This window comes from Python bivittatus, unplaced genomic scaffold, assembly GCF_059951505.1.
Source record: "Python bivittatus isolate LINGU-HERP-01145 unplaced genomic scaffold, Pbiv_v1 ctg000050_np1212, whole genome shotgun sequence".
Taxonomy (NCBI): Eukaryota; Metazoa; Chordata; class Lepidosauria; order Squamata; family Pythonidae; genus Python; species Python bivittatus.
Window position 1 is genome coordinate 1,210,423 of NW_028277033.1, and position 19,132 is coordinate 1,229,554.

The window sequence follows — 19,132 nt, forward strand, 5'->3', positions numbered from 1 at the left end:
TAGGTAAAATGAATGGATACCAGGGAACACGACGAGAAAGTAAGAAAAATTGTTTGGGCCATTCAGAGACTGAAGAATGAATGAGAATTAGATTTTTCTCCTCACACACGGACAGGGGATGTGGAAGCTCCTTTGAATAGGCAGAAGGGGATTATGTACAGAGTGCCACAGTATGTATATATGTATGCGTGTATACCTGCATGGAGGTATTTGTATGTGCATGTATGTATTTGTATGTGTGTATCAAAAAGGATGCTTGGTGGAATGAAATTTACATGGGAAATATAGCAATAAGGCTGCAGGGGTACATGGTATAACTAAATGAGTGTTAAAATGTGGATTTGGTTTGTATATGAGGTGACAATTTGAGTTGTTTAACATGTTTGAGGGATGCATCTATGCCTAATGATTGGACGAATAGCATTATACTTATATAAAGGGAAAAGCAGCAAAAGTGAATGAAAAAAACTACGGGGTTTAGTTGTTAAGTATACAGTATCTGGAAAGGCATCTGGCAGAATTTTGATCGAAGGGGTTTGAGAGCTGACAATGAGATAAATTTGAGAACTGCAGTGAGACTTTCTGCTGGGCAGATGGGGTACAGGCCAATTTTTTGCTTCTCCGCAGGTGGCTGAAAAATGTACTTAAGTGAGAAAGGAAGTTGATCATTCATTTGTTGATTTAGGGAAAGTATACATAAAATATATTGACTTGAATTACGCAATGTTTTCCATGAATGTGGAGTTGAAGGTTGGTTGCTGAACGTGATTATGATAACAACTGATGAAATTGATGACGATGACGGTGGTGATGATGAAACAATAGTAGTGGAAGTGAACATACATGAAATTACATTGAGTTGTAAGCAAATGGTTCAACAGTGATCAGGAGGTAACACAAGGACGTATTATGTTGTTTAATGTATTTAACAATAAATGTATATGGAATACTTGTGATGACAGAGATGTGCTGACTGGGAATATGAATGTATGCAGATAATGCCATATTGCTGGATGAAATTCAAACAATTTTTGATAAATATTAAATTGCATGATGCAACATGGGATAGAGATCCAAAAATGACCAGGACAGTTAATCTTTGACAGGGAAAACAGAGCAAACAATTGCAAGTTTTACATAAATGGTGAAAAACTAGAGAATAGAGGTAAAATTCTATATCTTGCTGATAGGTGCAGATGATAATAGAAAGGTAGTCAATAATATGTGGTTTGTTGGAAGGAATTAATGTTAGTTGAAAGAAGCAAAATGGCTATCCATAAAAGTATGCTTCTGCTTACTTTGCTATATGTGAGTGGGAGTGGCGTACATCAGAAGAATCAAAAAGCTGAACCATACAGTGGACTGAGGCATTTGAGGAATGCACATCATGAAACAAGAAGAAAATGAATGGTTGCGGAATACAAAGCTGTGTGACTAATAGGAGGAAAGAAGTATGTAGAGGTGGATTGGTTATGTAGAAAAAATGAAGGAGGATTGAGTTCAAAACAAATATATGAAGGAAGAGTGAGTGGGTAGAAGGGAACACTCAGACACCAGACACAAGAAAAAGCTCAGATCCCATGTGCATGCATGCGCACACACATACATATATCTATATATCTATTTGTCTTCATCAATTTTAGGCACAGTAACTAAAATGTATATTGCCAACTTCTATAATCACAAAATATGGAAACATAAGTCAGTGTTTTCTTCAAGAATATACCTTCAGCTTTCTTCTGGCATTGAACTTTCTCAAGCATTCCACAGTCTCCTGTCTGTGCATCATAGAAGCTACAGTGGATCGTTGCTGGAAAAAAGCCAAGGAGAATTGTTAGATTTCAGTCTCAATTTATTTAACTATTAGATTTCTATCCTGTCTTTCCTCCAAGTGTTTAAGGCAGCTTACATGGCAATCTCTCTTCATTTTATTCTGCTGTGTGTGTAACCGGCCCAAATTCACCAAGAGTGCTTCCATGAACGAAGAGAGGCTTGAACTTGGGTTTCCCCCAGGCCTAGTCCAACCACTTAACCGCTGGCTCTCAGTCTCAATCTCTCCCCCTCCACATGTCATATTTGTAGTTCTTCCATTTCAGCTTTAACCTGGGTGGAACCTATTTCCAAGCTTCTAAAGTTATTGCAAGTAAACAGGATAACATGAATGATCAACAAATTTTCCTTTTAGTAAAGATGCAGATACCTACACAGACCCATGGGTGCTTAAGAGCCTGATCTGCTGTGATGCGTTTTGCAGGGTTTATCGTCAGCATCTGGTTGATTAAGTTCTTTGCTTCTGGGGTCACAGTATCCCACTCGGGAGAAGGAAACTATGAGGAGAGATAACAAAGGCACTAGAATGCTTAAGTTCATGTATTCTGGTTGATGCTTCTGCCGTTATTCCATAGTGAGTCACTATGAGTTAGTGGCCTTTCAGAGAATCACATTATGGAGAATTTCAAAGCAGAAAAATATATGTGGTACAGTTTCAATATGGATGTGAGCTGTAGATTACAAACTATTAGAGCAGAATTTTAAGTTTTAGATTGCTGAATTTAAGCGACAGCTAAATAGAAACACTAGTTGGTTCCTGGTATCTCATCCAGCTAACAATAGAAAACAGCTCTCTTTAAAAGAATTTTTGGCCACCAAAAGATTTTAATACTTCAGGAATTACTGATCCAGTATTATTCAGGCAAAAGAAACCCCTCCATAACTATCCACGGAAGAGCAACTTCTGACACTATCCCTCTTCTTTACCTCCTATGCCCAACAATGTATCTTTTAGCATGATGCATCAAAACCATAATTTAGTTCAGACAATTAACAGCAGGAACAACATATAAAAATTATCTTACATCATAGGCCCCCGCCTTGATCTGCTGATACAGTTTATGCTGATCTTCATCCCAAAATGGGGGATATCCAACAAGTAATATATACAGAATAACTCCTGGGGGAGAAGAAAAAAATTACGGTTACACTAAAAGGCAAGTGCACCCTTGAGTCAAGCTCAATCCATGGTGACTACCCACCCTTTAAGCTGCTGCCCATTGTCACAATACATCCTATCCTCTATCGTCAAGACTCATTCCAATTTCTGTGGATGAACATACCTTTCCCTCTCTGTCATACCAACATCTCTCAAGTTACCATAATTTTTTTTACATGGAAAAATCTGAGAATGCTTGCAGCATCCTCAGCCATCGTGTACTATACATTAATAAATTTATTTGAAGTTTTAAATTTCAATGAAATATTGCAAAAGGGAGTCAGTCTCTTGCATGTTGAGCCCCTCTATGTTCAGTCAACCACAAACCTGTGACTACAGTTAGTTTACTGCATGTTCATAGATTAACTGGACTGATGCCAAATGAATATTCACAAACCAGGAGGGCCTCCATAACAATCACAGATCCAAATAGAAGATGCTATTTTCAGGCGTCCTGATCCTATGATGCTCAGAGTAACATCAAAATGTAAATTTGGCTCAGTAGCAAACTAAGTGCAGCTCTTTCAACAATGGCAGCTGTATAGCAGTGGCTAATTACACTGCACAACATCATAGATGTTACATATTATACTTTCTGCTGCTTCCAGACCATGCAGGAGGACGGTCTTGCATTGAGCATGTAACAGCAACAGAACATAAGATTGCAAATGCATGGGGCATTGTAGCTAAGCTATCCTAATGGAGGGAGCTGCTAAAAAGAATCCTTGTCACTGCAGCTACTGGGGTCACCTGTCATGGCGATGGTTCTATGAGAAAGGAGATCCCTATTCAGATCCCTATCCAAATCACTGATCTCTAGTTTGAGGAACCAACTGATCACAGAGCCTTTGTTTTACCAAGTCAGAATCAGTTTAGTAATCCCAATCTAGCCCCTATTGCATTAAGACACAATCCTCTACCTCTAGCAGTGAGCACACTGATGAAGCCATGCTCCCTGTGTGCTAATGACAACACCTAGCAAGTTCATAAAGCATTCTGTTATGAACATTCCAGACAAAAGAAATGCAGCAAGATTAGCCTTTTCCTGATCTGTTCCTTTAATATAGTGGATGATTAAGGACATTTTTGAATTGCTCTCTCATTTGTTCCAGCTGGCAGGGTTTATTCAAATTATATGTATATACTTTCACAAATGGGACAAAGTCCATTCCAATTATAGGATGTAACATAGCATCAGAAGTGCACTAATAAATTGAAACCATGTTTATTACTCTAACAAACACAGAATAATGCTCCATTCATGCAGTAAAAGTTCTGTTTTTCTACAATGAAGAGAGTATCCTAATGAGAAGTTTAAAAGCACTATTCATCTCAGAGATGAATGAACAGACTATCCTGGACCATTTCCCTTCTAAATCAGTTTGAGGCAAAAAAAACGGACAACAAACCTCAGTCTTTTTTCACCCCATCTAACACAAGTTTTTCTTTCAAACTTCTGATGGAGAGAGTTAAAGGTCTAAACACTCTTAGAGCTTAATGGAACAGCAGATAATTGCAGGCTACATAAAGAAAAAGTGTTAAGTTATGTTTACAAAAATGCTGTCCCACTAGTGCCCTGGGAATTTCCGTGGGACAAAATGGTTTTAAAAGAACAAAAACAGGGAACAATGTCTGAGAATTGAGAAGCCTAATTAATAATCTAAATACTAAAATGAAAAGAGCTCTGTAAAATATATTGCAATCAAAACAGAAGTTGGATTATTCTGAGAGTTTTGCAGCCAAATGTTGGTTAAACGAAAAGTGACTATTCTTAATAGCTAAAATGGGCAGCACCCTATTTTGAAAGCTAGACTGTTAGGTGCAGAAATGGCCTTTACCAAAATATGATTTCTGCATTTTGACTCTGGATAAGGGAAGTCTAGGGTCACTGAGTCTCTGCCTGCTAATTTGATTTATAAAGAAATATTAAAATGTCTTTTTGGTTAAGGAGCAGGAACTTCTTTGATTGAATAATTTATTAAAATATCACAATCATATGCTAATTCACTTAAATATGGGCTTCCCAGTTAAGGAATCAATCAAGGGAAATCCATATAACATTTGAATAATTTTCTTCTTGTGCCTCCACAACTGATATCATCCTCCCTACTCAGGAGTTGGATGCAACTTTGTTTTCTTGGGATTTTTCAGGTCCTCATTATCTTCATTTGGAAATTTGCAATTTGGGTTTCCTGAAGGACAGGAAAGAGTGCATTCACTGGTTATAAATCCTATATCCCAATTAAAGCTGCCTTACACTTTATCAATAAAAATGTTTGTACGCGTGTATATGTTTGTGTATGTGTAGATTCATCACTTTTTTATATTTTACTTGGAATATAAACCAAAATTAGTACAACTACTTTAGTTTTTTTTTTAATTCCAATAATATTCCTATGGCCCTCTCGAGTCCAAGCAGACAAAAAGACAGATGTTTAATTTCCTTACAAATTAGGTTAGAACTTTATGAAAGTCCCCCCTTAACCATTCCCCAAGGTCTGCACAAAACGGAGCTTTGTGTACCTGCCACAGTTGGCTGCTACTTCTAAATCTTTCCTCTTTCTCATTACAGTTAAAACTGCCTAAAAATGGGTTATTAACCTCCACAGAGCTTCCTTCTTTCCCAACATTGTTTTTGCAATTCTTTTTGATTTCTAATCCTACCCCAATTTCTGATCCTTATGGCACTTGATTTGCTTAAAGCTAGATTTTCTAAACAGCCCTGACTGCTGATGATCTCAGGCAATCTAAAGTAACTGAGAACATTAAAGAGTTCAAACCTGATGTAAGTTGTGTTTCCGCCAGCCAAACCTCATCTTAAGAAAAGCCCTCTTTCAATTTGTAGCTTGGTAACATTTATCTCATTTAGCCAATTTCATTTTATTTTGAATTCTGACTGCTAATTTATCCAACAAGCCCTTTAGAACTTTTTATTTATTTATTCTGGCTATTGCCCAAAATCACTTGAATGCTTTGGGTCTCTGTGCTTTATCTGTGTTTATAAATAAAATATTTTAATTTGGAATGATTACTGAGTATACTGTAATGGAGTTTATTCTCCAAGGAATACTTTGGCCCCCATAAAAGCATAGGGGCAGGTAACCTTCAAAGCCTGGGACTAGTATTATAGGCATCCAGATAACACGGTTGAAATTTAATAACAAACTGAAAAATGTTTGTCAGTATATTTTTTTGATAAAAGAAATGGATGTGTTGAATCTTTGCAAGGCAGAACGTGCTCATTTCACCTCTAAGGTTCCCTGCAAACAACAGGCTCTGTAATGTCATGTCACCAGCCATAATCCCTGGAGTCATCAGAACAAAAAGATGAATCCTGGTATAAAAGGTTGCCTGTCCCTATCTTAATGGCCATATAATATAATATCATAATTCAAGTAGTCTTGAATTCAAGCCACATCTTTAAGTACATTTGATAATATGATAGCCTGTCTTATATCCAGCCAGAAGGAACCTTCATGGTATATGGCAAGGACTCTAGCATGAAGCACTTGACCACCAGACATTATATAAACTAATATATTTTATGATGGAATGACTCAGCTGTGATTAAAGATTTAGGAAGGACCTGTAATGCACATTTTGCAAAAGCTCCTTTGGCAAACAGATCTAGTTTACAGTGTTTTATATATTTGGTTGGATTACAGAATATAAGCAATATAGTGCAGGAGAAAGCTCATCCTGGGAACAGCACCAGAGCAAGGAACCCAAGAGCATTTGTGTAAACCTTCAAGGAGGTGGAAGAGATTGATCTATATTTTGATGTCTCTTCACACCAAAAGGAGAATGAAAACAATCCCTGCATGCAGGCTTCCCTTCACTGTAACTTCTGTCAGTCCAGCTTCTGACATTTCCATCACACAGGATAGAAGGGAATCTGTCTATGACAATCATCCTTCTACATCAAGGCTCTTTGTTATACAGCTCTCTTTTCAGGAAAATAATAAGCTCCCAAATAACAAGGATGAGCACCATCTGTGTAGCTGGTAGCGCTGAGCCAACCTTGACTGATCTCTAAAGAACTGATGGCAGTTGAATGAGAGTGTAGAGCTGCCCTTCCAATTCAGTTGGGGAACATTACAGTCACAGGTTCATAGACTATTCTGAGTCTCCTCAATTTTTATTTTTATTTTTTTTACATACTGCAACATTCCGCTTAAAACAGATCAGAGGCCTTTAGGGACCTCGGTCCCACTTTAAAGCAAAGAAATCCCACAACCCAAACAACTAAGGTTAAAAGTTAGATGATCTTACCACATGCCCATATATCCACTGGCTTTCCATAAGGATCTTTTCTTAAGACCTCAGGAGATAGGTAACCTGGAGTACCTGCAAACCCTGCCAAAATAAAATGCAGCACTTCAGAATAAAGCTACTATTTTCACAAAGTTGGTAAATCAGATGACTAGAAAAGAAGCCTTCTGACACAGGGGGAACATGTTAGAGGGCTATCCCATGAATTATTAATAAAAACCTTCCCAGACTAGGCAATCTTGTGCCAGGTCGTATTACAGGATGCCAATCAAATTAATTTCATTTACTCAGAGGAATACACTCCCACTCAAGCCACAGGGAAGTAAGCAAATCATAGAATGTCATGAGAAGCATTTCTCATATAAATCTTCAGTTAGCAGGTGAAATCTTATGCTGTGGCCAAACATTAATCATATTTTAATCTTATGTATTCATTGTATTTGTACCCCACATTTTCTCTGGGACATATCCAAGGGTTTCCCTCATTTTATTTGCTTTTTATTTATATATTTACAGGACTTATAGCCCACTCCAATCAGCCAACTCTGAATGGCATGCAACTCCCCAATACATAGTAGAAATTAGAAGTAATACAAATAAAACTGAAAAACAAATTGTACATTATAACAACTTAGCAACTTTAAGATGTGTGGACTTCAACTCCCAGAATTCCCCAGCCATCTTAAACTTGCCAAGTTTGAAAAACACTGATACAAATGATAACACAAAACCAGGAAACATTCAAAACAAAAAAAAACCAGTTCCTCCTCACAAGCGATATAATGAAACACCTCCTGTGGCTTGGTGGAGCAGCCAGGTTTTCACTATTTTTCTGAAGGCCAGGAAGGAAGGGTCAGTTCAAAAGCTGGAGGTGGGGGGGGGCATACTATTCCATAGGGCGGGATGGGGACTGAGAAGCCAGGCTTCCATGGCCCTTGAAGATGACAGTCTCTGATCAAGGGGACATGTAAAGATCCACTCCTACTAGATTTTATTAGGCAGGCAGATGTTTATTTTTATTTATTTGTCACATTTATATAGATACCCATCTCACACAAAGTGACTCTGTACAACAATAAAGATGTTACTGGGAGAAGGCAATCTGGCAGATAGACAGGTCCTGAAATACCTAAGGCTTTAAAGATGACAACCAGTAATTTGAATTGCGCCCAGAAGTCAACTGGCAACCAGTCTGGTTCTCAGAATAGATGTGTTACATGGGTTTCCCATAGTGCACCTACAGCTACTATGTTCTAGACCAATTGTAGCATCTGAATGTTCTTTGGGGGCAGCCCCATATAAAGTGCACTGTAGTTGTCCAGTTGAGAGATGATAGAAGCATGAATGGTAGTGATTAATGTCTCCTATTCCAGGAAGAGTTACAGTTGTTGCACAAGATAAAGCTATGCAAAAGTCCTCTGGGCCGCAGCTGCCACCTGCTCCTCAAGCAGGAGCTGTGAGTCCAGGAGGACCCCTAACTGCAAACCAGCTCTGTCTGGGGGAGTATAACCCCATCCAGAGCTAACAATGAAATCACTGGAATTGTCTTTTGGGGAGTGTTCCTCCCCAACAGGACCTGGACAGCCCCCAAGGACCTGGTCAGCACTTTGACAGCCTTGCTCACTTGGCCAGGGGTCAAGATGTAAGGTTGGGTTATCATCAGCATACTGCTAAAACCTGGCCTCATGTCAAAGATGATCTTGCCTACCAGCTTCATATAAATGATAAATAGGAGAAGGGGGAGTATTGAGCACCTCATAATTAAAGAGCTTAATTTCCTCTCCCCTCCCCCAAACCGTCCCTTCCAAACATACCCCAATTACTATGTCTTGGAGACAGCTCAAAAGGATACCATAATCAATAGTATCAAAAACTGCTAAGAGATCAAGCAAGACCAGGAAGGTCATACTACTCCTGTCCCAGGCCTGCCAGAGATCATCAATAAGCTCAAATCAATGCCATCTCTATGCTATATCCCAGCTTGAAACCTGACTGAAATAGGTCCAAATAATCTCTTTCCTCCAGGGCCTTCTCCACAACCTTCCCCCAAAAGGGGAGACTGGAGACAGATTGATAGTTGTCTGGTATATCTCAGTTCAACAATGGTTTCTTGAGCACTCCTCTTTCAAGAATCTATTCAACATCACCCCAGACCAGCTCCCTGTCATCTTTTTGGAAGCTTTCACTAGCTAGGAAGGGCAAGAGGTCAAATTGCAAGTGGCTGAGCTGATGCTGCAGAGAATCCTATCCACTTCCCTAGGATTCACAGGGTCAAAGTCATCCCAGATAATTTTGCAAAATGAAGCCTGAGTCATCTCTGGACCTGCTCAACAAGGGTTCAACTCCAAGCATATCTGAGCAACGCTGTCTTCCAGATGTCTAAAAAACTCCTCACAGCAGCCCTTTAGGTCTTTCTCCTACCCATCCCTCCTGAGTAGGGTTTGGGTCATTTTAAAGAGGGCCACTGCGCAGCAGTGATTTGATCATGATAAGGGACAGATGTTAATATCTCATAGCTTGAAATGTTATTGCAACTGCCCTGAGACAAAAACCAAATCTAATGAGTGCCATTCAGTGTGTGCTGGGCCCCATATGATCTCGGATAGGTCCTTGGGTGTCATAGTCACTATGAGCTCCTTTGAGCCAGTTCTGACCCTGGCTCCCAGGGAAGGCAAACTGAAGTCCCCAAGAATGATCAGCCTTGGAAACACCACCACCACCCCAGTGATAAGTGCAGGGAGGGAAGTTAGAGAATGATACAAAAGGAGCTTTCCCACCTTATCACTACAACCAAACTTCTTACATCCAGTTATTTTCAGGTCAGTGCCCCTTGATGCCAGCAGAGTCTCCTGGATGACAACTGTCAGTCCACCTTCCCTGAGTTCATAGCTGTTACAAAACCCAAAACTCAGATGGGCACATCTCTGAGGGGGAAAGACCCCCTTCCCCCCAATCCAGGCTTCAGTAATACAAGCCTCCATCTGCCCTTCAGTCCCACTCCCCAACTTCCTGAGGGGGCTCCTGCCACTAATTCATCCAACATCCACTCCACCACCCACAAGAATCACGTAGACTCCTGGCTGCACCTGACAAAATCAATGCCAATTCTGCAACCACCATCTCAATCAAGTTTCATCCTTTATCTCACACCCCTACCCTCAATGGGACAATCAAGGACCCCTCGCTCTAAAACTGTGCCTCCACTCCCTTCCTGCCCCCTCACCAGGGTCTATCAGAAGGAATTCAGCTCCCTTCCTCCCCTTTCTTCCCATAAAGTTCAGTCACACTTCCAGTGTCTTCCTCTCTCTTCCTTTTCTAATTACACCAGCTTTGTTATATTCTGGAGTGTCCAACTCAGTTCTGCAATGCAAAGCTCTCAAGGTAGAGTTCTTGGAGGAGACCATGGATCTCCTCTGGGTGAAGACTAGCATCCAGGGAAGCAGGAAGCTGCAAGGGAGTGTGCTTTCCAATAATTGAACCCATGGTGTCAGCTCCAGCAAATATGCCTAGATGCAGCAAAATGTCTTTACCCAATACCCACTGCCAAAGATCTTCTGCTGGGCCAGACATTGTCCAGAGCAGCAAAGCAGGGATCTGCAATATGAAGTGTTCCTCAGCACTTGGAAAATGGCATCAGGTCTCACAGATATGCCCAGTTGCAAGAGCCATGGGGCTCGGCCCATACAAGCCTCTTTTTCTGTTCAACTCATTTTCTAGTATTGAATTATTGCCTTTGCTTCAGGCTTGGCTCAATCAAGAAAACTTACAGTGGGGCAAAAAAGTATTTAGTCAGCCACCAATTGTGCAAGTTCTCCCACTTAAAAAGATGAGAGAGGCCTGTAATTTTCATCATAGGTATACCTCAACTATGAGAGACAAAATGGGGAAAAAAATCCAGAAAATCACATTGTCTGATTTTTAAAGAATTTATTTGCAAATCATGGTGGAAAATAAGTATTTGGTCACCTACAAACAAGCAAGATGTCTGACTCTCACAGACCTGTAACTACTTCTTTAAGAGGCTCCTCTGTCCTCCACTCGTTACCTGTAGTAATGGCACCTGTTTGACCTTCTTATCAGTATAAAAGACACCTGTCCACAACCTCAAACAGTCACACTCCAAACTCCACTATGGCCAAGACCAAAGAGCTGTTGAAGGACACCAGAAACAAAATTGTAGACCTGTGCCAGGCTGGGAAGACTGAATCTGCAATAGGCAAGCAGCTTGGTGTGAAAAAATCAACTGTGGGAGCAATAATTAGAAAATGGAAGATATACAAGACCACTGATAATCTCCCTCGATCTGGGGCTCCATGCAAGATCTCACCCCGTGGGGTCAAAATGATCACAAGAACGGTGAGCAAAAATCCCAGAACCACACGGGGGGACCTAGTGAATGACCTGCAGAGAGCTGGGACCAAAGTAACAAAGGCTACCATCAGTCACACACTACGCTGCCAGGGACTCAAATCCTGCAGTGCCAGACGTGTCCCCCTGCTTAAGCGAGTACATGTCTGGGCCTGTCTGAAGTTTGCTAGAGACCATTTGGATGATCCAGAAGAGGATTGGGAGAATGTCATATGGTCAGATGAAACCAAAGTAGAATGTTTTGGTCTAAACTCAACTTGTCATGTTTGGAGGAGAGAGAATGCTGAGTTGCATCCAAAGAACACCATACCTACTGGGAAGCATGGGGGTGGAAACATCATGCTTTGGGGCTGTTTTTCTGCAAAGGGACCAGGACGACTGATCCGTGTAAAGGAAAGAATGAATGGGGCCATGTATCGTGAGATTTTGAGTGAACACCTCCTTCCATCAGCAAGGGCATTGAAGATGAAACGTGGCTGGGTCTTTCAGCATGACAATGATCCCAAACACAACGCCCGGGCGACGAAGGAGTGGCTTTGTAAGAAGCATTTCAAGGTCCTGGAGTGGCCTAGCCAGTCTCCAGATCTCAACCCCATGGAAAACCTTTGGAGGGAGTTGAAAGTCCGTGTTGCCCAGTGACAGCCCCAAAACATCACTGCTCTCGAGGAGATCTGCATGGAGGAATGGGCCAAAATACCAGCAACAGTGTGTGAAAACCTTGTGAAGACTTACAGAAAACGTTTGACCTCTGTCATTGCCAACAAAGGATATATAACAAAGTATTGAGATGAACTTCTGATATTGACCAAATACTTATTTTCCACCATGATTTGCAAATAAATTCTTTAAAAATCAGACAATGTGATTTTCTGGATTTTTTTTCCCATTTTGTCTCTCATAGTTGAGGTATACCTATGATGGAAATTACAGGCCTCTCTCATCTTTTTAAGTGGGAGAACTTGCACAATTGGTGGCTGACTAAATACTTTTTTGCCCCACTGTATGTATTTTCACAACAGAATGAAAGCTGAAGAATCTCATGTCCCAGAGTTTGGCATGTTAAACGAAGGGTGAACAAAAGTCACCGTTACAGAGTTGAGTGGGATGAGGCAAAGCTACGGTGTGTGAAGTGAGGACACAAAATGGAGTTTGGGTTGTACCATCTATGCAAGGAGGACCACCCCCATTTTGGAAGAGAATTGGGTGGATGTTTCTTAAGTGACAAGTTGCAACCCTCACTTTAAATAAAGAAGAAACGCAACCAGATGAAACGTAAACACTTCTGAAATACTTACCAAACCATGCCTGCTGTTCTCCTTGCACTTCAATTGCAAGTCCAAAGTCAGCCAGTTTGACAGCAGCGCCCTTGCACTTACTTGCAAGGAGCAAGTTTTCAGGCTAAGTAAGAGACATGGGAAGGCAAGATAAGAGAAAGACCTCTAGTTAATATTTCTACCTTAAAACCATTGCCCTCTTTTTTTGAAATTCACAGCATCACATTCAATCCTGACCTTCAAAAGTTCTTTTTAAAATCCAGATTCTTACTTGGATCATTAACAAACTTTATTTGGTGGCGATGGATGGGATGGTCTAAAATTCATCTTCACAGCTGTGCAATGCAGCTTGCCAAACTCTCTTACCCAGACAGGCGTTTCTTATATACCATACTGGCAGTAGGTGGCACTAATTCCGCACTGCCTTCAGATTTCCTTGTCACATACTACTGAAGAATATTCTGAAGGCAGCAGAATAAGCTGCAGTGATACATTTCCCAGTGAAAGTTGCATGAGGTTCCCAGTATAAACGACAGATGCCGGGCTACATGCATACATTCATTCAACTGCACAAAAACTTCAGTTATGCTTTGCTGCACAGAAATTCCAATTATACTCCAAGAAAAATTAAAATTAATTATCCCAATTATGCATTGGAATAATGCATCCTGCTAATTGTGTGGAGGTTCATCTGCTCAAAGCCTTTTAAGTCTACCCAACATAGCATTTAAGGCCCAAGAACTTACCTTTTATACACTTATTATATTTGTATTCTCTGCCCAACGTAACTCCCTTATTTGGGGAGAAGTGTAGCACACAAACAGTTCTAATGCTGGCTGTTGAACAGAGAGATCAAGATGGAAAATAATGTGGCCAACTGCAGATTTTAATGCCTGATGATTCCATGTTAGTTCTGTTGACAGCTTTCATTGATAAGAAGGTAGCGATTAGGAGGCCACATGTTGCCATCCTCCACCTCTTCTCTTTCCTAGACTAAGAGTCCCCTCCTTTTGCTCCCAGAATAACCCTGTGCAGATATCAGAGGAGGTAGAAGCAGAAGTCTAAAAAATCTATTGCCAAAGTGGCACAGAGCATTTTACTTCTGAAGCAGCATGGAATTTTGTAGCATAAATGCCCATCCAGAAGCAGCAGATGATGACATTCAACCATACACGGGCTTTGCATCCAGCTGTGCCCCTTGTTTTTAACATGAAAACCAGCACTTTTACGACTAAAAAGGTAATTAAGTCATCTAAGTCTAGAGCAGTATAAAATAGGCGATGCTAGATATTTATTGCCATGATCTTAGGCCTAAAGATGGATCATAATCTTCATATGCCTCTAACTTTTTTTTGGCCTTTATGTTTCTGTAATGTCAGCTATCTGCAAAAGGATCAAATGCTTATGTTGCGAATGTCTATGCCTTCATATACTTCTTTCTTCACGTGATACCATTTGCTGATTCCTTCCTATCTTTCAGAAACAATAAAAAATGTTGCTAAAATGTACCTCCACTAGTAAAACAAATCTACAAAAACAGAGCCAAAATGTAAGTCACTTATGACATACAGCTCCATAACCATCAAAGTCACCCATGTTCTGGCTCCACATCAGGGCCATTTCATCTTGACTCGCCAAGAAAAAGCTGGTAGGAATGGATAGGCTGCTTCCAAGTCTTTTTGACCATACTGATGGCTGGCCTGCTCATCTCTTCCAACCCACAATGAGAGTAAAAAATATTCCATGGAGACTTTGGGGGATGAGATGAATTAGTCTTTATTAGGTTTTGGCTTTCGTAAACTCCCTCCCCAAAAAGGATGTCAAAAGCAGATCTGGTTATTTGGACTATTTGAAATATGAGAGTAAAAGCCCTCCTCGTTTCCTTTCTAGATTAAAAACCTTGAATGTCATAACTTTTCCAGTCCTTGATCATCTTAGTTGCCCTTATCTGAACTTTCTTTAGCTCCACCTTTTCGAGGGGCAGTGACCAGAACTGCACACAATATTCCAGATGTAGTCACACTACTGATTTTTATAAGGGCATTATGACACCGGCATCTTTATTTTCAGTACTGTTTCTTATTATCCTTAAGATGCTGTTAACCTTTTTTACAACAGATGTAAAAATTGACACCTTCATTGAACTGTTTACTCCACAATCTCTTTCCTCATCAGTCACTGCTAGCTCTGACCCCATTCATATGTATGAGTAATTAGGATTTTTGGCACCAATATGCATCTCTTTACACTTGCTTACATTGAATGACATTTTCCATTTTGACACGCACTCCCCTAATGGGCAGAGATCCCTTCACAGTCCCTTATTGTTTTTACCACTCTGAAGAATGTCATCAGCAAACATGGCTATTTCATTAGTAAGTCCAATGCTAGATCATTTATAAATATGTTAAAAGGCCCAGGTCCTAGGACAGAACCTGGGGGACCCTACTTTGTGAGGCATGTCCATTTACTCCTCTGTTGTCCATTCTTTAGCCAGCTGCTTATCCACAAGAGGATCTGCCCTTTCATTCCTAAGCTTACTACAAAGTCTTTGATGAGGGACTTTATCAAGGGCTTTTTGAAAATCTAAGTAGATGACGACTACTGGCATACCCTTATCTACATGTTAATTAACATCCTCAAAAACTAATAGCTTTTTTAAAACAGGATCTTCCCTTAGTGAAGCCATGTTGCATATCCTTGAGCAAGGCCTGTGTCTCCAAATGTTTGGTAATGTTATCTTTAATAGCGGTTTCATTGTCTTCCCTGGAACAGACGTTAAGCTGGATCTCCCTGTGAGCCCTTCTTAGAAATTGGAGTTAAGTTGGTACCTTCCAGTCCTCAACTACAGAGGCTGAGTGTAGAGACAGGCTGCATATTTTAGTTAGAAGGTCCACAATCTTAGCTTTAAGATCCTTAATAATCTTTGGGTAGATGCCATCATGGCCAGGTGATTTGTTGGTGTTCAGTTGGTCAGTAAGGCCTAGCACTTCTTCTCTTGCCATCATTACCACATGGCTCAGCTCATCTGATTCCCTTCCTGAGAACAGGAGCTTGGGCTCAGGGTATCCCCCAAATTTTCTCCTGTGAAGACTGAAGCGAAGAATTTGTTCAGCTTCTGGTTTATAATCTGTCCAGGCAAGATTATCTGAAGCCAGCATAGAATCAAGCCAGCATGAGCACAGGGTAGGAACAGCTTCAAGAGTAAGTGTGGATATGCCCTGAAGCTCAGAAGAAATGGTACAGCAAAGTGCTGTGTTCCTAACAGAGCAGCAACATCATAATTGGCATGGAGATCCCAATAAAACAAAGCAAGAAAAAGAAGTCATCCTTCAGCAATACCAGTTAAGGCAGTATTTACTGAAGGAAGGATCATTCCTCATAACATTTCTGGCTGGAGTCTATTACACTGGCTAACTAATTTATTACAGGACTAGGCAAACCACCTTCCTATATGTAGTCCCAGCAAGGGGCTGCACCTAGTCAACTCCCTCTGAGCTAGTATTTTGATGGAAAACCATGAGGGAATTCCAAGACACCACCCAGAGTCGCTTTTTGTGAGATGGGCAGCTGTATAAATGTGATAAATAAATAAATAAACAATAGAAAAAACTAGCTCTATCCTGGAAGAGGGCAATGGCAAACCACTCACCAGAAGCTGATCACATGGGTTCTCAACCTTTTTTACTACTGTATAGTAATCATCTTGGCTAAAGGAACCCTTAGAATCATAGAATGGAAGGGTTTGATGGGATCCTGGAGTTCTATAATCTTTGGCTTTTATTCTTTCCATTTATAATTCTTAATAAAATTATTTGGAAAAAAAGAGATTCTATAATCTGACCCCCTGCTCAGCACAGGCATCCACGACTACAGCATCCTTGTCAGATGACCACCTAGTTTCTTTTGAAATATCTCCAGCAGAAGAGACTCCACTACCTCCAATGCAGTCTGTTTCATTGTTGAATAGCAAATTAGGAATTTTTCTTGATGGGACTATAAATCTATGGTTTCTTGACCTGTGTTCTAGAACAACCAAACATTTCTGCTCCATCTTCTAAATGACACCCTCCAGATACTTGAACAGAGCTATCGTGTCTCCCTGCAGGCCAAAAATGCCCATGCCTTCAAACCATTCCTCTTACTTCCCTTTTCTTCTAAGTTGTTTTCCTTTGGACTTACTATAGTTTGTCAATGTAGTGGTACCCGAAACGGGGTGCAATGTGCTAGGCATGGTCTGCCCAACGCAGAATAGAAAGGAATTATTACTTTTCCTGGACATGACACTATATTTCTGCTAAAGCAGCTATGACTACCTTTGTACAGTAGCAGCACAAAGTCAATTGTTTTGAATTGCAGGGAACAAAAAAAGATAGAGGTGGCCCTCCTGATTTATGGGATTTCCATTCTAATGTAAAACCATGGTTAACAAATGATAAATAATTATACCTTGAGCATCCTCTTCCTACTATAGTGGTCATTAATGCAATGTATCTGCATTTGTTCCTCCTCCTCTTCACTTGGTTGAGGCAGAAGCTACCAGGGTCAGCCCAGTTGCAAGGTCTCACGTGGTTTTCTTGTGGCAACTGGCCTTCTTCAGAGTGACATGTTCAGCTAGCAATGGAGGGAGGCCACCTGCTTGGGTTACATAGCTCATACTGGCTTCTTGGTGGAGGGACCTTTCAACTGCACTCCTGGATACCAGTGTCGCCCAGTAGTAAGCTGTAAGCAATCTCTGGGCAGCATTAGCATCCAGCAACATGATCAAAAAGCCTCTCCACCAAGATCATAAAGGAGTTGCAAGGACCAGAGAAGACAGTGTGTGCCATATGGCACAAGCAGGGTGATTTCCTCTATCAAGAAGTTGCTCCAAAGAAGGCAGCCAGCTGCTGCAAGGACACCATATGGTGTCTCATGAACAGGCTCACCTAGTGAGGAGGATGTATCTGAGGAGGTATCAGATACAATACAAATCCAAAATCATGCAGATGACTTCGTTTTTTAAAAGCTCTTCTGCCATTTTCTCATATGTAAAGCAGTAAAAAGTCCAAAACTGCAGATAAAGACCTTTTCAGGTCCTTTTTCAAGATTCACCTTTACTATAACAGCAACTTTTTAAAAGTCCTTTGTACTTGAATTATTATTATACATGAATAGTTAGACTCATTGTACATCATCTTATGTGCATAATGAACCCAAGGAAAATATGCTTACCATTATGTAATTCTTTAAAAATTAGGATTAGAACCAACTGGGAAAATAGGAGTTAACAAAAAGCTCCATCCATATGCCTTCTTTTAGTTCATTTAAATTTTCTGCATGGTAGTTATGGTCTGGTACAAGCAGAAAGCCTAGTTTTCATCTCCCTTAACTACAGTACAATATCAACTGGGGGTACTAAATGTTTCTGTGAATTGTGCAGCATTTGAAGAGAGCAGTGTATTAAATTAAATGAAAGATTATTAAGCACAAAGACTGTAATGGAGAAGCAAACCAATTTTATACTGCCCTAGACCCACCTGTGCAACTATCTTGATTTCAATTAACTGTAGCCTCCAGGCAAGTCTAATTTTCACTGGAACCAAGTATTACCTTTAAATCCCTATGTACAATATCATGTTGATGAATATGATTGACGCTCTCCAAAATCTGATGAATGCAGTGGCTGCAGAACAAACAAACAAAGCAGAACAGCAAAACGATTTATTGATTTATTTCTTGAATATATAAACATTTTTCTAGTAAGGGTCCCAAGGCACAATTATTACCCAATATCAGCAAGTATGCTTTTAACTAGGAACTGCAGATTCAAGTTTTAACAATACATAAAATACCACAAGCAAATATGAGCTATTACTGACCATGCCCTCTGTCTGCATTATTCTATTAAGACAATGTAATTTCTGCCGCTCAACTCTGTGCACTGAAAAGTGCTTGGAAGCCTGAATCCTAGCCCCACTGTGACTCAGTAACTTCTTCCCCTGACCATGGGTATCTTGAAAGAGATTTTTCAGGAATCCCTAAAATATGCCAGACAAGTCCCAAATTCCACCAGCCAGCATTTAGTAAGGCTTCTTTGCTAGCCGGCCTGAAACTGAAGAGTCCCATACTTCATTCCTACTGGGAAGCTGCCAGTGGAAAGTTTTTAGTAGCAATGCACAGAAGCACATTGCAAGCATGTCTGCACAAAGGGGTTGGATTTTGAAAGTACGGAGCCTGCTTAACCTGC

At 40.4% G+C, this 19,132-nt stretch overlaps 1 protein-coding gene across 30 annotated transcripts in view; it reads right to left on the reverse strand.

Moving 5' to 3' along the window:
* Positions 1–19,132, reverse strand: part of CAMK2G (calcium/calmodulin dependent protein kinase II gamma) — a 178,043-nt gene that overhangs the window by 60,167 nt on the left and 98,744 nt on the right. For all 30 annotated transcript variants that reach the window (XM_088128544.1, XM_088128586.1, XM_088128554.1 and 27 more), the window contains exons 6-11: positions 18,496–18,568; positions 12,925–13,027; positions 7,262–7,345; positions 2,856–2,950; positions 2,205–2,327; positions 1,727–1,810 (exon numbers count right to left, since the gene is read on the reverse strand). In XM_088128544.1, the coding sequence (XP_087984670.1) occupies positions 1,727–1,810; positions 2,205–2,327; positions 2,856–2,950; positions 7,262–7,345; positions 12,925–13,027; positions 18,496–18,568 (562 nt within the window). The remainder of the gene's footprint in view (positions 1–1,726; positions 1,811–2,204; positions 2,328–2,855; positions 2,951–7,261; positions 7,346–12,924; positions 13,028–18,495; positions 18,569–19,132) is intronic.